Source organism: Sceloporus occidentalis, unplaced genomic scaffold (assembly GCF_023333645.1).
Source record: "Sceloporus occidentalis isolate IW3139 unplaced genomic scaffold, rSceOcc1.0.p SCAF_8, whole genome shotgun sequence".
Taxonomy (NCBI): domain Eukaryota; kingdom Metazoa; phylum Chordata; class Lepidosauria; order Squamata; family Phrynosomatidae; genus Sceloporus; species Sceloporus occidentalis.
This window is the reverse complement of record NW_028316988.1, coordinates 8,550,049-8,563,010: the sequence shown is the minus strand read 5'-3', so window position 1 is coordinate 8,563,010 and position 12,962 is coordinate 8,550,049. Positions and strand designations below refer to the sequence as shown.

At 44.9% G+C, this 12,962-nt stretch overlaps 2 protein-coding genes across 3 annotated transcripts in view; one reads left to right on the top strand and one right to left on the bottom strand.

The window, feature by feature from the left end:
* Window positions 1-518: 518 nt before the first annotated feature.
* LOC149307784 (zinc finger MYND domain-containing protein 12-like) lies at window positions 519-8,631 on the top strand. Its single transcript, XM_089534425.1, has 8 exons — window positions 519-1,308; window positions 2,437-2,578; window positions 3,759-3,930; window positions 4,946-5,115; window positions 5,353-5,475; window positions 6,058-6,181; window positions 6,991-7,136; window positions 8,001-8,631. Exons 1-8 carry the CDS (start codon window positions 1,097-1,099, stop codon window positions 8,118-8,120), a joined length of 1,209 nt encoding a protein of 402 aa, XP_089390551.1. The 5' UTR covers window positions 519-1,096; the 3' UTR covers window positions 8,121-8,631.
* Window positions 8,631-12,962, bottom strand: part of LOC149307783 (solute carrier family 2, facilitated glucose transporter member 1) — a 26,426-nt gene continuing 22,094 nt past the window's right edge. For both annotated transcript variants that reach the window (XM_089534423.1, XM_089534424.1), the window contains exon 10: window positions 8,631-12,204. In XM_089534423.1, coding sequence (XP_089390549.1) covers window positions 12,004-12,204 — 201 coding nt within the window. In that variant the 3' untranslated portion in view covers window positions 8,631-12,003. The remainder of the gene's footprint in view (window positions 12,205-12,962) is intronic.

Here is a 12,962-nt window from a genome sequence, read left to right as displayed (position 1 = left end):
CGCCCCGCCCACCACGGAAGGACCGGCCCCGCCCACCGTTGCCTAGCAACCGGTGGCCTTTGCTTTGGGTTCAAATAGATAATGGAGAGAGATGGATAGATAGATTATTGAGATACATGCATAGATTATTGACATAGATGGAGAGATACATAGATTATTGAGATAGATGGACTATTTAGATAGATGCATAGATTGAGATAGATAGATGGATAGATACATAGATTGAGATAGATTATTGAGATACATGCATACATTATTGACATAGATGGAGAAGTACATAGATTATTGAGATAGATAATTGAGATATATAGATGGATAGACAGATACATAGATTATTGAGATAGCTAGACTAGATAGATGGATAGATTGAGATAGTTTATTGAGATAGATGCATAATTACTTTGATAGATGCATAGATTATTGAGAGAGAGAAAGAGATAGATAGATAGATAGATAGGTTATTGAGATAGATTATTTAGATAGATTGATAGATTATTGGGATAGATAGATACATAGATTGAGATAGATTTTGAGATAGATAGCCATAGATGGATGGATAGGTACATAGATTGAGATAGACATGGATGGATAGGTAATTTAGATGGATGGATAGATTATTGAGATAGATGCATAGATAAGATAGAGAGATAGATTCTTGTTTTACATATAGTCTTGTTTGACATTCTTTATTGACATATATAGATATAGATATATATAGCCTGGCCTATATATTTTCCTCCAGCGCAAGCCCTGCCTTTAAAGCCTCTCAGGGGCTGGGGCCTTTGGCTCGGGGAAGTGGCTTCAGCGCCTGGGTCTGGGTCCCCTTTGCCTGCCTTTGCGCTGCGGAAACGGTGCGCTTTGTCCGGCTTTAACCGCCCGGGCGCCTGGGGTTCGTCCTTCTGTCTGTGAAGAAGGCTTAAGTATCTCTAGGATGGAGCCGGGGCAGTTCAAGCATCGCAGAGGTATGTATCCATTGTTCTACTTGGCAAAGGGAGGACTTCCGGGGGAGATGGAGTCGCTCTACATCCTCCCTCTCTATGGTCGCTCCTTCAAGACGGTCTAGCCGCTGAACGACAAGTAGCTATATGGCAACTCTATGGCGCGAGCGCGCTGTGACGCGCCGGAAGTTCCTGGGCGCCGCGGCCCTAGCAACGGCGTCCCTAGCAACCGCAGGCCCGAGCCTGCGAGGAGGATGCAGACGGAGCGCGTGGAGCCGCTGTCTCTGCCTCGCGGGCGGAGGCTCTTCTGCGAGCTCTGCCTCGGCCCAGCCACCGTCCGCTGCGGCGCCTGCGGTGTCACCTACTACTGGTGAGGGGCTGGGGGGCATCCGCACTGGAGAAATAACGCAGCTTGGTACCGCTTTGACTGTTCTAGCTTCATCCTAGAGGATCCTGGGATTTGTAGTTTCATAAAAGTCTTAAGGTGCATTTCCACTGAAGAAATAATGCAGTTTGACACCACCATTTTGGCAGCCATAGCTTCATCCTACGGAATCCTGGGATTTGTAGTTTCACAAGAGGCTTAGGGTGCTTCTCCACTGAAAATATGAAGCAGTTTGCTTTAACCGTCATAGCTCCATCCTAGAGGACCCTGGGATTTGTAGTCTGGTGAGGGACATAGGGTGCATCTCTACTGCAGAAGTAATACAGTTTTGTACCATTTGAATTGAACCACCATGGACTCCTGGGATTTGTAGTTTTTCATGAGGGTCTTAGGATGCGTTTCCACTGAAGAAATAATGCATTTTGACAGCCATAACTTCATCCTAGGGAATCCTGGGATTTGCAGTTTGATGAGGGTCTTTAACCGCCAGGGCTACCATTCGACGGAGTCCCAGGATTTGTAGTTTGGCGAAAGACTTAGGGTCTGTCTCCACTGCAGAAGTAATGCAGTTTTGTACAAACCGTCTAAGCAGTGTCTAAGCGGTTTACAACTGTAAGCTAATTTGGGTACTCATTTTAGCAACCTCCTCGGAAGAATGCAAGCCTGAGTCAAGCTTGAGCCCTTTTTCTGGTCTTGAACTCGCAACCTGATGGTTTTGAGTGAGTGGCTGCAGTACAGGCATTTAACCACTGTGCCACCATTTGAACTGAACCACCATGGAATCCTGGGATTTGTACTTTGGTGAGGCACTAGCACTCTTTGGCAGTGAAGGCGGAAGACCTTGGATTCCATTGGATGGAGCCACGTCAAACTACGTTGGACTACAATTCCAGACCAGGGTTCAGATCCCGGTTCAGCCATGAAAACCCTGCTGGGTGACTTTGGGCAAGTCACAGTCTCTCAGTCTCAGAGGAGAGCCATGGCAAACCTCCACTGAACAAACCTTGCCAAGAAAACAGCCCACGCTAAGTTTGCCTTAGACTTGAAGACACACCAGAAGAAGCAACAGGCTTTCAGGTGCTATTACTAACCGCATTTCTTGTCTCCCCTCAGTGAGGTGGAGCACCAGAGCGCCGACTGGATCAGCGTCCATGAGAAGATCTGCCAGCTGCTCCTTCCGCTGCGGACAGCATCACCTTTTTACAATTCGGTGAAGGAGAGAAAACACGGCCAGGAGCAAAAGATAAGCAGAGAGGTAACTCAGGCGATGCAGGTGGAATAGGGGATAGTTGATGGTTTAACTCTTTTAAACTGCTGTGCTTAAAGTATAGAGTTTGGGTCAGAGTTGGAAGAGACCTTGAGGGCCATCCAGTCCAGCCCCATTCTGCCATGCAGGAACTCTCAATCAAAACATCCCCATTGACAGATGGCCATCCAGCCTCTGTTTAAAGACCCCCAGAGAAGGAGACTCCACCAGCCTCCAAGGAAGCAATGTATTTCCTTGTTGAACAGCTCCTACCATCAGGACATTCTTCCTAACGTTTAAGTGGGATCTCTTTTCCTATAGCTTGAACTCATTGCTCTGTGTCCCAAGTCTCTGGGTCGACGGAATACAAGCTTGCTCCATCTTCAATGAGATACCCTTCCAAATATTTAAACGTGGCTGTCATGCCCCCTCTTAACTGTCTCTAAATATACCCAGCTCCTTCACAGGGCATGGTATCTAGACCTTTACATATGGGTCTTTAGGCAATATCTTTCCTAGAATCATAGAACCATAGAATTGTAGAGTTGGAAGAGACCCCAAGGGCCAACCAGTCCAACCCCATTCTGCCATGCAGGAAGTCTCAATGAAAGCATCCCCATTGACAGATGGCCATCCAGCCTCTGTTTAAAGACCTCCACCACACTCCTGACCATTGTTAGAACGGAACTTCCATCTCATCTCCATGCCCATTGTACTTTGGCCACATAATAAGAAGGCAAGACTTATTAGAAAAGGCCCAAAAGGTGCCTAGGAAAAGGTGGAGGAGAGTAGAAAGAGAGGGAGACTGCATTGCAGATGGATACACTCAAGCAGAGAGGTCACAGGCTTGAAATTACAGAACCTAAGTGGAGGACAAGGGGGTCTTGGAGATGTCTTATCCACAGAGTCTCCATGAACCGAGGGAGCATGTTCCACTGTCATGCAGCTCTTACCCTCAGGAAATTCTTCCATATGTTTTCATTTAACAAAAGCCAACCCTTTGGAACCATTTGATTTTTGTTTTTTTCCTTATGGCCCAGAGAAACTGAGGAAGAAAGGAAGGAAATACAACTTAGTAGTGTGAGCTGGCATGCTGCAGCAATACCAAAAACTGGCTGTTGAAACTTAGAGAGTACAAACTGCAGCCAGGGGCAAGTGGGCTTGATCGTTCGTTCTTGTTTTCCCGCAGAGGTTTCTGGCAGAGTTGACATACACCATCGCCCAGAATTACCTGTTTGAAGGCAAACATGAAGAGGCCATCCCAGCCTCTCTGCACTCTCTCAAGTTCAGCATCAGCGTTTATGGCTCAGATTCTGTGGAATTGGTGCCGGCGTACCTCATCTTGGCCGAGGCAAGCCTAGGTGAGTTGGGCAAGAGTTGCATTGAAGGAGTTCCGTGTTGTTTTCTGGATGAAGAAGACCACCTTTAAGGCACTGTGATGTGTTAGTTGGTGGCAGTGAACCAGCTCTTTGTCATCTGGTACTCCCATGCCCATCACTCCTGCTAGGAAGTGTTGGATGTGGCAGGAAGGTAGCCACCAGAACAGGACTGCAGAGACACAAAAGGAAGGTGTCAGCATGTCCAAGGTTTGCAGAAGTCATTGCGTTCAGTAAGGTATAGGAGGGAGCCATTTCTGTTGTGCATTTTGTGGGCAACAGAAGCATTTCTGCTCCTAACTTGAAGCTATGTGTGTAAATTAGCTCTCCTTACTTTACAAAGTGACAAGCCTGCCTGTTAGAGCTTTTTGCTAGTGGGATTTTGTGACAATGGCCAACACATCCACACTCATGGCAGGGTACCAAATTTCAGCAGAAAGACACAGGCTAACGTTAAGATGAATGTCCAGGATCTTACATTCAGGAGGAGGTCTTAAGAGAAGTGTGTCCATGATGTATCAGTGTTCGTGTCTAAGGCCTTGTGAGTGTTTTGCTGTCAGTTAACTGAGAGTGTGGCTTTCAGCGACAGTTCAGAAGGTTAACCAGTTCTAAAGTCCATACTGCGATAATACCTTTGTTTGACCAACCCCAAAAGTACATGTCTCTGTCAGCTTTCCAAGCCAGTTTCTTCATCATGTTTTTAAAAAGCACACAGTGAATACATGGGAGAGGGAGTGATAGTGTTATTATCCCATCATCAGCATGTTGTATTTCAATGGATTTGGAGGAAGGGGCTAAAGAGGATCAAATTGAGTTCGTCAGGCCACACTGCCAGCAGCAATAAAAATACAGAGTAATTCAAAATACAGAGGACTTCCTTACAACCTCAAACCAGTCCAAAACTCACAAACTTCCTCTATCCCTTCCTATGCTGTTGAATTTTATCCCTGTTGGGTGGAATGATACTAAATACACACTCATTGTTTTTCTTTCCTGCCAGGCCTTGGTCATGTCTCCCAAGGAGAGGAATACCTTTCACAAGCTCTCTGGATTGTCCTCAAGAACCCTAACTGCAGCAGTGCCATTCAGTCAAAGCTCCATCGTAACATGGGTCTCCTCCATGCTGCCAGGGGGAACTTTGACGAGTCTCTGTACCATCTGGCTAATGATGTACGGCTCAGTTGTACTTTGGCATAGGCCAAGCTGCCCCCCTTATAATAGTCCCATCCTAGCACTGTCTCCTGTTGTGTATTCTTGCTGTTTATTGTGGAGGGGGAAAATAAACAGAGGAAGTGTTTCTGTTTGTTGCTTGCATTCTCGGGTTTGGTCAAATAACCTATATCCTCTTCCCTGGTTCCATATCTCAATGATTTCTTTTTCGTTTGAAAGCTTTTTATTTAATTACAGATATACTTTGCCTCCTGTGCTTTTGGGACAAACAACGTCGCTACATCAGGAGGTTATTTCCACATGGCCAACGTTTTCCTCCGTAAGAACGTAGTGGACGTTGCAAATTCCCTCTATGCTGAGGTTGGTAGAGCCAAACTGACCAGGTTTCAATTACGGTCAACGGTGGATGCAGCACGGTCTTGTCCAAGCGCTACTCAGGCCCAATCCTGCTTAACCTCCGAGAACAGACAAGATCGGACATGTTCAGGGTGGTGTGCTGTGTTTACTGTTAAAGTATACAAAGGCTATACCTTTTGGGAGCCTTCTGAACTTAGTATTTATCACAGGGTTGAACTTAGAAGCTTCCTATTGGAAAGTATCCTGACATTCCAAGTCAATTCCAAAGAAGTTCACAGGGCCACGTTTCACAGGTGGACAGGGCCAAAGGCAGAAGGGATAGGACTGAAAATATTGGTGTGTTTTAGCTTAAAGCGTTTACTACCTATCATTAAATCAGAAATCAGTGAATACTGATGTGCCTTCAAGTGACTTAGCTACCCTGCTGAAGTTAAAGTGAGATGCCAGCTAGGTACCATCGCATTGCATTTCTTGGAATTTTGTGTTGGAAGCCCCATTTACAGTAGCCTAGCCCAGATGCTAAAAGAGCCAGGGAGATAACACTGACCCTTCTTTTCACAAGCCTATGGCTCTTTTTCTGACCAGGTTGTTGATATTTGGCACAAGCACTTCAGCCACTTGATCGACCTGCGCTATCAGGCGATGACGACCCCGGCTCAGCTTGACATATTTGCTACTGAAGAACAGGAGCCCGCTGAAAAGACCCTGGGTAACTCTGCGTTTCTCGAGATGCCTTTGCTTCCTTTCCTCCCTCACATTTCCAGGACTCAAGGTAGGTCACAGCTGTCTTAGAAGCGGCATCCCTTACGATGTGAGAGGAAGAAGTGGGGATGCCTCTCTTAGGGTGGAATGCACCACCTGAAAACAATGCTACTTTACTCCTCAGAGTTTTTGTTTTGCTAGTATGCAAGGCTATGCAGACCTACTCTATTGCTCTAAACTAGGGATGAGGAAAGTGCCCCTCAAGCTCCTTTTCGGCAGACTGCCCCAGTCCTGCTCCCCCCTTCAAGTTATTCTAGACAAAAGAAGCCAATAGATAACCAAAGTTTTAACTTAATACAATTATTGAAAGTCTTCTTATGGCTGACACAACTACCCTTGATTTTTGCATCCTGAAAATTGGGCATGTCCTCTTAGCTAAATTTGGTCTGGAGAAATTTTGTCTAGTGTTGTGTTGACAAAGTTTAGTGTACAGTATTCAGCCGTACAAACAGACTGCTTTAAAGACATCATCTTACACGACTCTTTTCTTCAAGATTTATGGACAGGATTACAGTTTGTTTTCTGCTATCCTGCTATATTCTGTTACAACCCCACGACTGCGTAACTATGCTTAGAAACCTGTGGCTTTAATATCACTTTTATCACTGCATCTCAAGGAGTGGGTTAATATTTACAAGAGGTCACAGTAGAACAAGTCAGTCCTAAACATTCTGCTCGCTTTCTCTTTCTCTCTCTTCCCTTGTCTCTCTCAGCTAAGGCTGGCCACCTTCACCAAGTTACCTTACTCTATTGCAGATGAGCAGGAACAATCTGAAGCGACTCAGATGTTAAACGCCATCTTAGAAATCGAAGAGCAGTCCTCAAAACCACAGCTGGCCAGGATAGTCAAAGTGGTCCATGCTCTGGCTATGCTTCACTACTTGATCCTGGATCTGCCAAAGGTAACTTCTGCCTGCAGTGAAATCCCTCAATACCATCTTAACTGATAATAGAGTAACATCTCTGATAGAATGTAAGCCTTGGGACTCTTAACTTCATTCCTATTTTTCTCCTGTATGGTTTTTTAATGTCTTTGCCTCAGGAAGAAGCCAGTCAAGTTTTGAAAGCTTGCATAGTGTATTTGAAACTTTGGAGTTGGTCCAAGAAAGGCATTGCTGCCTTGTGGATTTTGTTATATTTTGCTGCACACCCAACACAACAACCTCTGAATATGTTTCCTTCTTTTGATGATACTTTGTGTGGGACCCCCTCTCCCTGTACATACTTGTATAGATCTGCTGTGGGACCCTCTTCTGTGTCCCACCATAGAAAGTAAGTCACAGTGGGTCTTCTCAGCTGTGGCACTCCAGCTGTGGAATGCCTTCAGAGATCTAATTGGCATCAATGCTGGCTTCATTCAGATGCCACATAAAAGCATGGATGCTCATTAAAGCTTTTGGGCCTAACTGGTTTACTTCAAAATGCTTTGCGCGTGATTTTAAAAAGTTTTAACCTTTTAAACCTATTTTAACATGTTAACATGTTTAATACATTCCGGCTCAAGACAGGGAGTCCCTCTCTCCTTTTGGAGCTTGGGTGGTTCTGGGAGAATGCTAGAGCTCTGCAAACTTTTTCTCCAGCTCCTACTTGTTCTGTTTTTCAAGGATTGCTAATCATCCAGCTATATCTTATATCATTCAGCTAATGTCAAGAAGGCCACTCTTCTGCCAACCTTCTGCTTGAGTTTTGTTTCTTTTCTTTCTCCTGCTTTGCAACCCCTGAGTGACTTTTATCTTTGCATCTCTCCATGTCATGTTTCATGACAGGCTCAGGAACTTGTGGCGAGAGTTCAACGAATGATGAAGCAACTGCCCAAAGTAGCACCCAATGAGTCCCTTCGACACTTGGTCAAACTGCTGAAAGCCAAACCCATTTATGCCAAATAGGAGCCCTCTGCAACTACTTCATTCGCATGTGGAGACGCATCAGCTGGAAAAGTCCAAATCCTGACGTTTATGCCACACTGAAAGACTGGGTCGGCCACATGGTGCAAAACCAGTAACTCTAAAAAGGTTATGCAAGCAAGCCAAGTTGCATAGTGAAAGACGACAGACAAGGACTGCGACTGCTGCTGCATTGTAAAGGTTTGGACAGAAGTGAGAGAGATCTGTCATTTATGTATCCAGCGTTCTTAGCTCCACAGTTGTGGTATAGGGTTATCCAGTGAAGAAATGTACAGCTATAAAAATTAAATGACACTTTCTTAGTTTTCACCGTGCTTGTGACTGTGCTGTTGGATAGGGGTATATGTGGAAAGGGCTGTCGCGCTCCCATAAAAATACTATTTTGGAGCATCTGTCCCAAAATGAGCTGCTCCCTTCCATGTCTGGTACTTCTGTGTCCCAGCAAAGTAGACAATTTCCTGCAAAGACTAGAAAGAAAACAATACAACACCATCCAGGATTCTCAACCGCTCATTTCATTTATTCTCTCCATACAAGCGCCTCCTTTCTGTATGTGTTTTCTTTTCTTGTTGGCACTTCAGAAAGGAGTCCAGTCTGACATCACACCAAACACAGCAAATACAAAGTCCACAGCTTTTTTGTTTTAAAATTCCTAAAAACATCATTGTCTTTTTTTCAAGTGTGGCTGTGTCTTCACTTTAAAAACAGACAAATAAATAAAAAATAGACTATTAAATAGCTGTGCATTTTTTCTCCTTTTTTTGCAAACCTGCCCAAGAGCTTCTACCAAAAAAACCTTAATCTTTTTCAGGGAGCCAGGGGTTCTTTTAAGGTCAAGGGTGAATTGAGTTGAATATACCAAGGAAATTCTAAAATGTCAGTGCAACAGATGCAACTACAGTGCAGGTGAGTTTATCTATACAAAAACAAAAATATATGTCATTATAGTCATATACAAGTTTTGCATTACAGTTGCTACAGAAACTAGATCTGTTTTATCATACAGTGTGGGTCGAATTCAAGAAATATTTACAGTTAAATTGCTTGTCCGTCTGAAACCACACTATAACTTAGTGTACTATTAACATGTTTGAACAACAACAACAAAATACAATATATATATAATATAAATATTTTTTCCAGTCTATACACAGTAAGCAGGAAATGTGTGCAGCCATTTTCACTGATTTGTTTTTAAAATGTTAAAATCTTTCTTTCTTTTTTTGGTTCAGTGAGTCCAAAGGTTTGTCGAGGGCAATGGGGAGAGGATGCCAAAGGCCCACTGTGATTGGCACAATAGAACTGTGTCTTTTATGGGTCCTTTGGGGAGAAGGAAGGGAGGAAAGGAGACTCTGGGGGGAGAGGCACGCGATATGTACGGCTCTGGCCGCGTTGTTCTCTGGGGCTCGCCTTTCGAATATCGGAAAGGCTGGGAGGGATGGAAGATGGCTTGGATTTGTTGTAGTGGCGGCTGCTCCAAAGGGTAAGAACCAAACCAGTAGAGAAGGAGATTCCAACTCAACATGAGGGAAGACTTCCCTTCTTTTACCAGTAGAGCCTCTGCTAAAGAAGGAAATTCTCTGAAGGCCGTGGATTCTCCTTCATTGGAAGTTTTGAAACAGAGGTTGGATGGCCACCTGTCAAAATGGTTTCAGTTCAGTGTTAGGAGGGTCTGGACAGGAGAAGAGATTCCACCTAAACCTTAGGAAGAACGTCCTGACAGTAAGGGCTGTTCAACAGTGGAAGACGCTGCCATGGTCTCCAATGAAGTCTCCTCCTTTGGAGGTTTTTAAGCAGAGGCTGGATGGCCTTCTGTCGGGGGCAATTTGTGAGTTCCTGCATGGAAGGATGGGGTGGGAGTGGATGGCCCTTGAGGTCTCTTCCAACTCTAGGATTCTGTGGGTTGCATGACCCTAGGAGTCCCTAAGGTTCTAACATCCTTCTTCCCCCCGAGAAGTTTTCTACCCATGTGGCATTGGCTGCCACAAAGGGGTAGAAATGGCCACTCATTTTGATGGCTTGGAAGGAAGGTGAAGAAAAGGCTGTCCAAAGCTAACAGGAACCTCCAGTTTCAGAGGCACTCTGCCTCCAGGTGCAAACCTGTTAGAAACCAGAGGCTGGTGGACCTTTTGATCTGACCCCTTGGGAGGAGGAAGAGCGGTGAGACCTACACACAGAACCTTGGGTTGTGTTTGCTTTTCTGAAGACAGAAGGCGGATAGCAGACTCATTCTTGGGATGGGGGACTTGTCTTCTCTCATTCATTCCCTCCAGGGTTAATTTGCTCAATGCAAATGAGCGGTGGGCAGGAGCAGAGCCAAAATGGAGGGGGAGAAACCCTTCTTTTTCTCTCCTCACTCTTTCTGCACCTTCTCTTTCCAGCACATTCCTGCAGAACCGCAAATCTTTCTGGGCAGGGCTCTGAATTTCCAAAAGACTTTGGAAATCTGGCCAGAGGTGACCCAAATCTTCTTTAAACCATTTAGAAGCCATAGACAACATGGCACAAGATTCCATATCTGAGGGGCATTGAATCCATCCCTTAACAAAACGGAATATCCTCCGCGACCTGTGTCATCTGACTCTAATTCCCATCATCCCTCACCAACATGGCCAATAGCGAGGGATGCTGTGAGTTGCAGACGGATCTCAACTAGTGGGCCATGGATTTTCCCATTCCTGCTTTAGAGCATGATACAGTTTGCAAATCTTGCCAAGAGACAACCCAAATCAATGCAGAATATTTTTCTTTCCTTCTGAAACTGACTTTGCTCCATTAATGCCCCACTTTCAATCTCCCCCCAGTTTACGTGACACGGATTTTGGGGTGCTGAAGGATTTTGGCAAGTGAACCCCCTGAAAACAGAGCAAGGGATATTACTTTTTATACAAATAATCCATTGCTCTTTAGGGTTTTCTTTTTCCTTTAGAAAGTAACTGAGCGTTACTTGTTACTAAAAGTGGTTCAATTTCATTGCTGATGAGTTAATTTTTGTTTTTAAGAAACACCTAAACACATAAAAATGGCTCCAAATTCCCCATAAGGACACCCTCCAAACCAACGTTGGAAGCAATGAGTTGATTCTGCAGGATTAACTCTGCTTGCAATGCCTTATGTCTAGAGTAACTCTGTCGCCACTGTCACTTTTCAAAATTAATGATGAATGATAAAATTGTTCTGACCTCAAAAGTGGCACATTGCATGTAGCATCGATACTTCTAATGCGTCATTTTAATGTGTCAAACGTCTTGATCTCTATTGACCTATTAAAAAACTTCAGGGTAGGGATGAGAGAAGCAGCCATTTTGCCCAAAGTGGGGTCAGACCTCAGTTTTGCAACGCAGTCAAGATGGTGGAGATCTTGGGGAAGGCTCTGGTGCGGACCCCATCGCCGTTTTCATAAAAAGCCAATCAGTTTGTTTAAAAATGCTGGTGAAGCTTGACCTGAAAATCAAAGCCATCTCTGTTAACTTAACCTTTTTTAAAAAAATGGCCTTTAGAAGAAGTTGATCTTCTAAAACCAATTTCTTTCTGGCCCTGTGTTTTTAAAATGGTTTGCTTCCAGTCTTGCAAACATGGGATGTGCGCAATGGAAGGGAGGAAGCTGTTCGGTCACCCCAAAAGAGGAGACTTGGCCCAAATGTAGCCATTGCTTCTGAATCTCGTCAGTATTGAAATCCTGGACATGAAACCGGCTAACCATTCCTAGCAAGGCGGGCGTCACGTTCGTCACCAGGCGGGCGGGGCCCAGAAATGGCACCGGGACATACCTACTTCACCTTGGACCCGGCGTCTGCAAACAAGCGTCATGAACAGGCAGGAAAAAGGGAAGCAAAGGAGAAGCCCCCACCAGTCTTTTTGCAGCTTACACCTGGGAGTCAGCGCCCAGGCTGTGGAACTCGTCTGGCGTCTTGTTGTCGCTTTGCCCGGCGCCCCCCTGGCGGAAGCCGGAGGCGATTTCGTCGAAGGTTCGGCCCTTCGTCTCGGGCACCTTGAAGTACGTGAAGATGAAGAAGAGGATTAGCAGCACCATGAAGATGATGAAGACGTAGGCACCACAGAGTTCCTGTGAGGAAAGAAAGAGGGAAAATGGATCAATTCACAGTAGCCGTGCCAGTTCAGTGGGCATTTTCCAGCTAGACTACCCCAACTTCAGTTGCAAGATGGCATTTCAGGAGGTGCAACAAAGATACTGGTATAAATCTGGATTCAGTTATCTTTTGTCAATCAAGACAAAATCTAGAAAATGCCTGGATCCACAGGCAGATCTGTGGATCGTAGTCAATAAGATCACAGTCAACAAGAAAAGTCCACCTTCTTGACCAAATAACGAATGAGAAGCAGAAGAAGTAATTGGACTTCATGTTCCCAATTAGATTGATTTGTTTACTGTTTGCACCTTGTTCTGAGTAAACTACAGTCTCTCGCTGCTCAATTTAGATGTGCATTTTATGCACTGAGTTAAAAGTTTTAAAGTTCGGTTTGTTTGCCCACAATATTTAGGCAGTTCAAAAATTAGAAATTAAGACTCCTCCGTCTTCAAATGTGACACTGCTTGAAGGCACGGGTTATTAGCTCTCCACTCGGTCGCCAGACCTTTGCATGCATGGAGTCCCAGATTCTTACAAACAACCACGTGGTTAAGCTCGACATAAACCTACTCAGAACTAAACTTTGTCAAGCTCATGCATCAAACTACAGTGTCCCCTTTCTTCTTGTTGTGCACTTCTGCTTGGTTGAAAAGGGTCCAAACTGAGCCAACTTCATTTTGGTCCTGCCTACTGTCCCTAACAGTGTCCTCCTTCCCTCCCCCCAAGCGGTTAC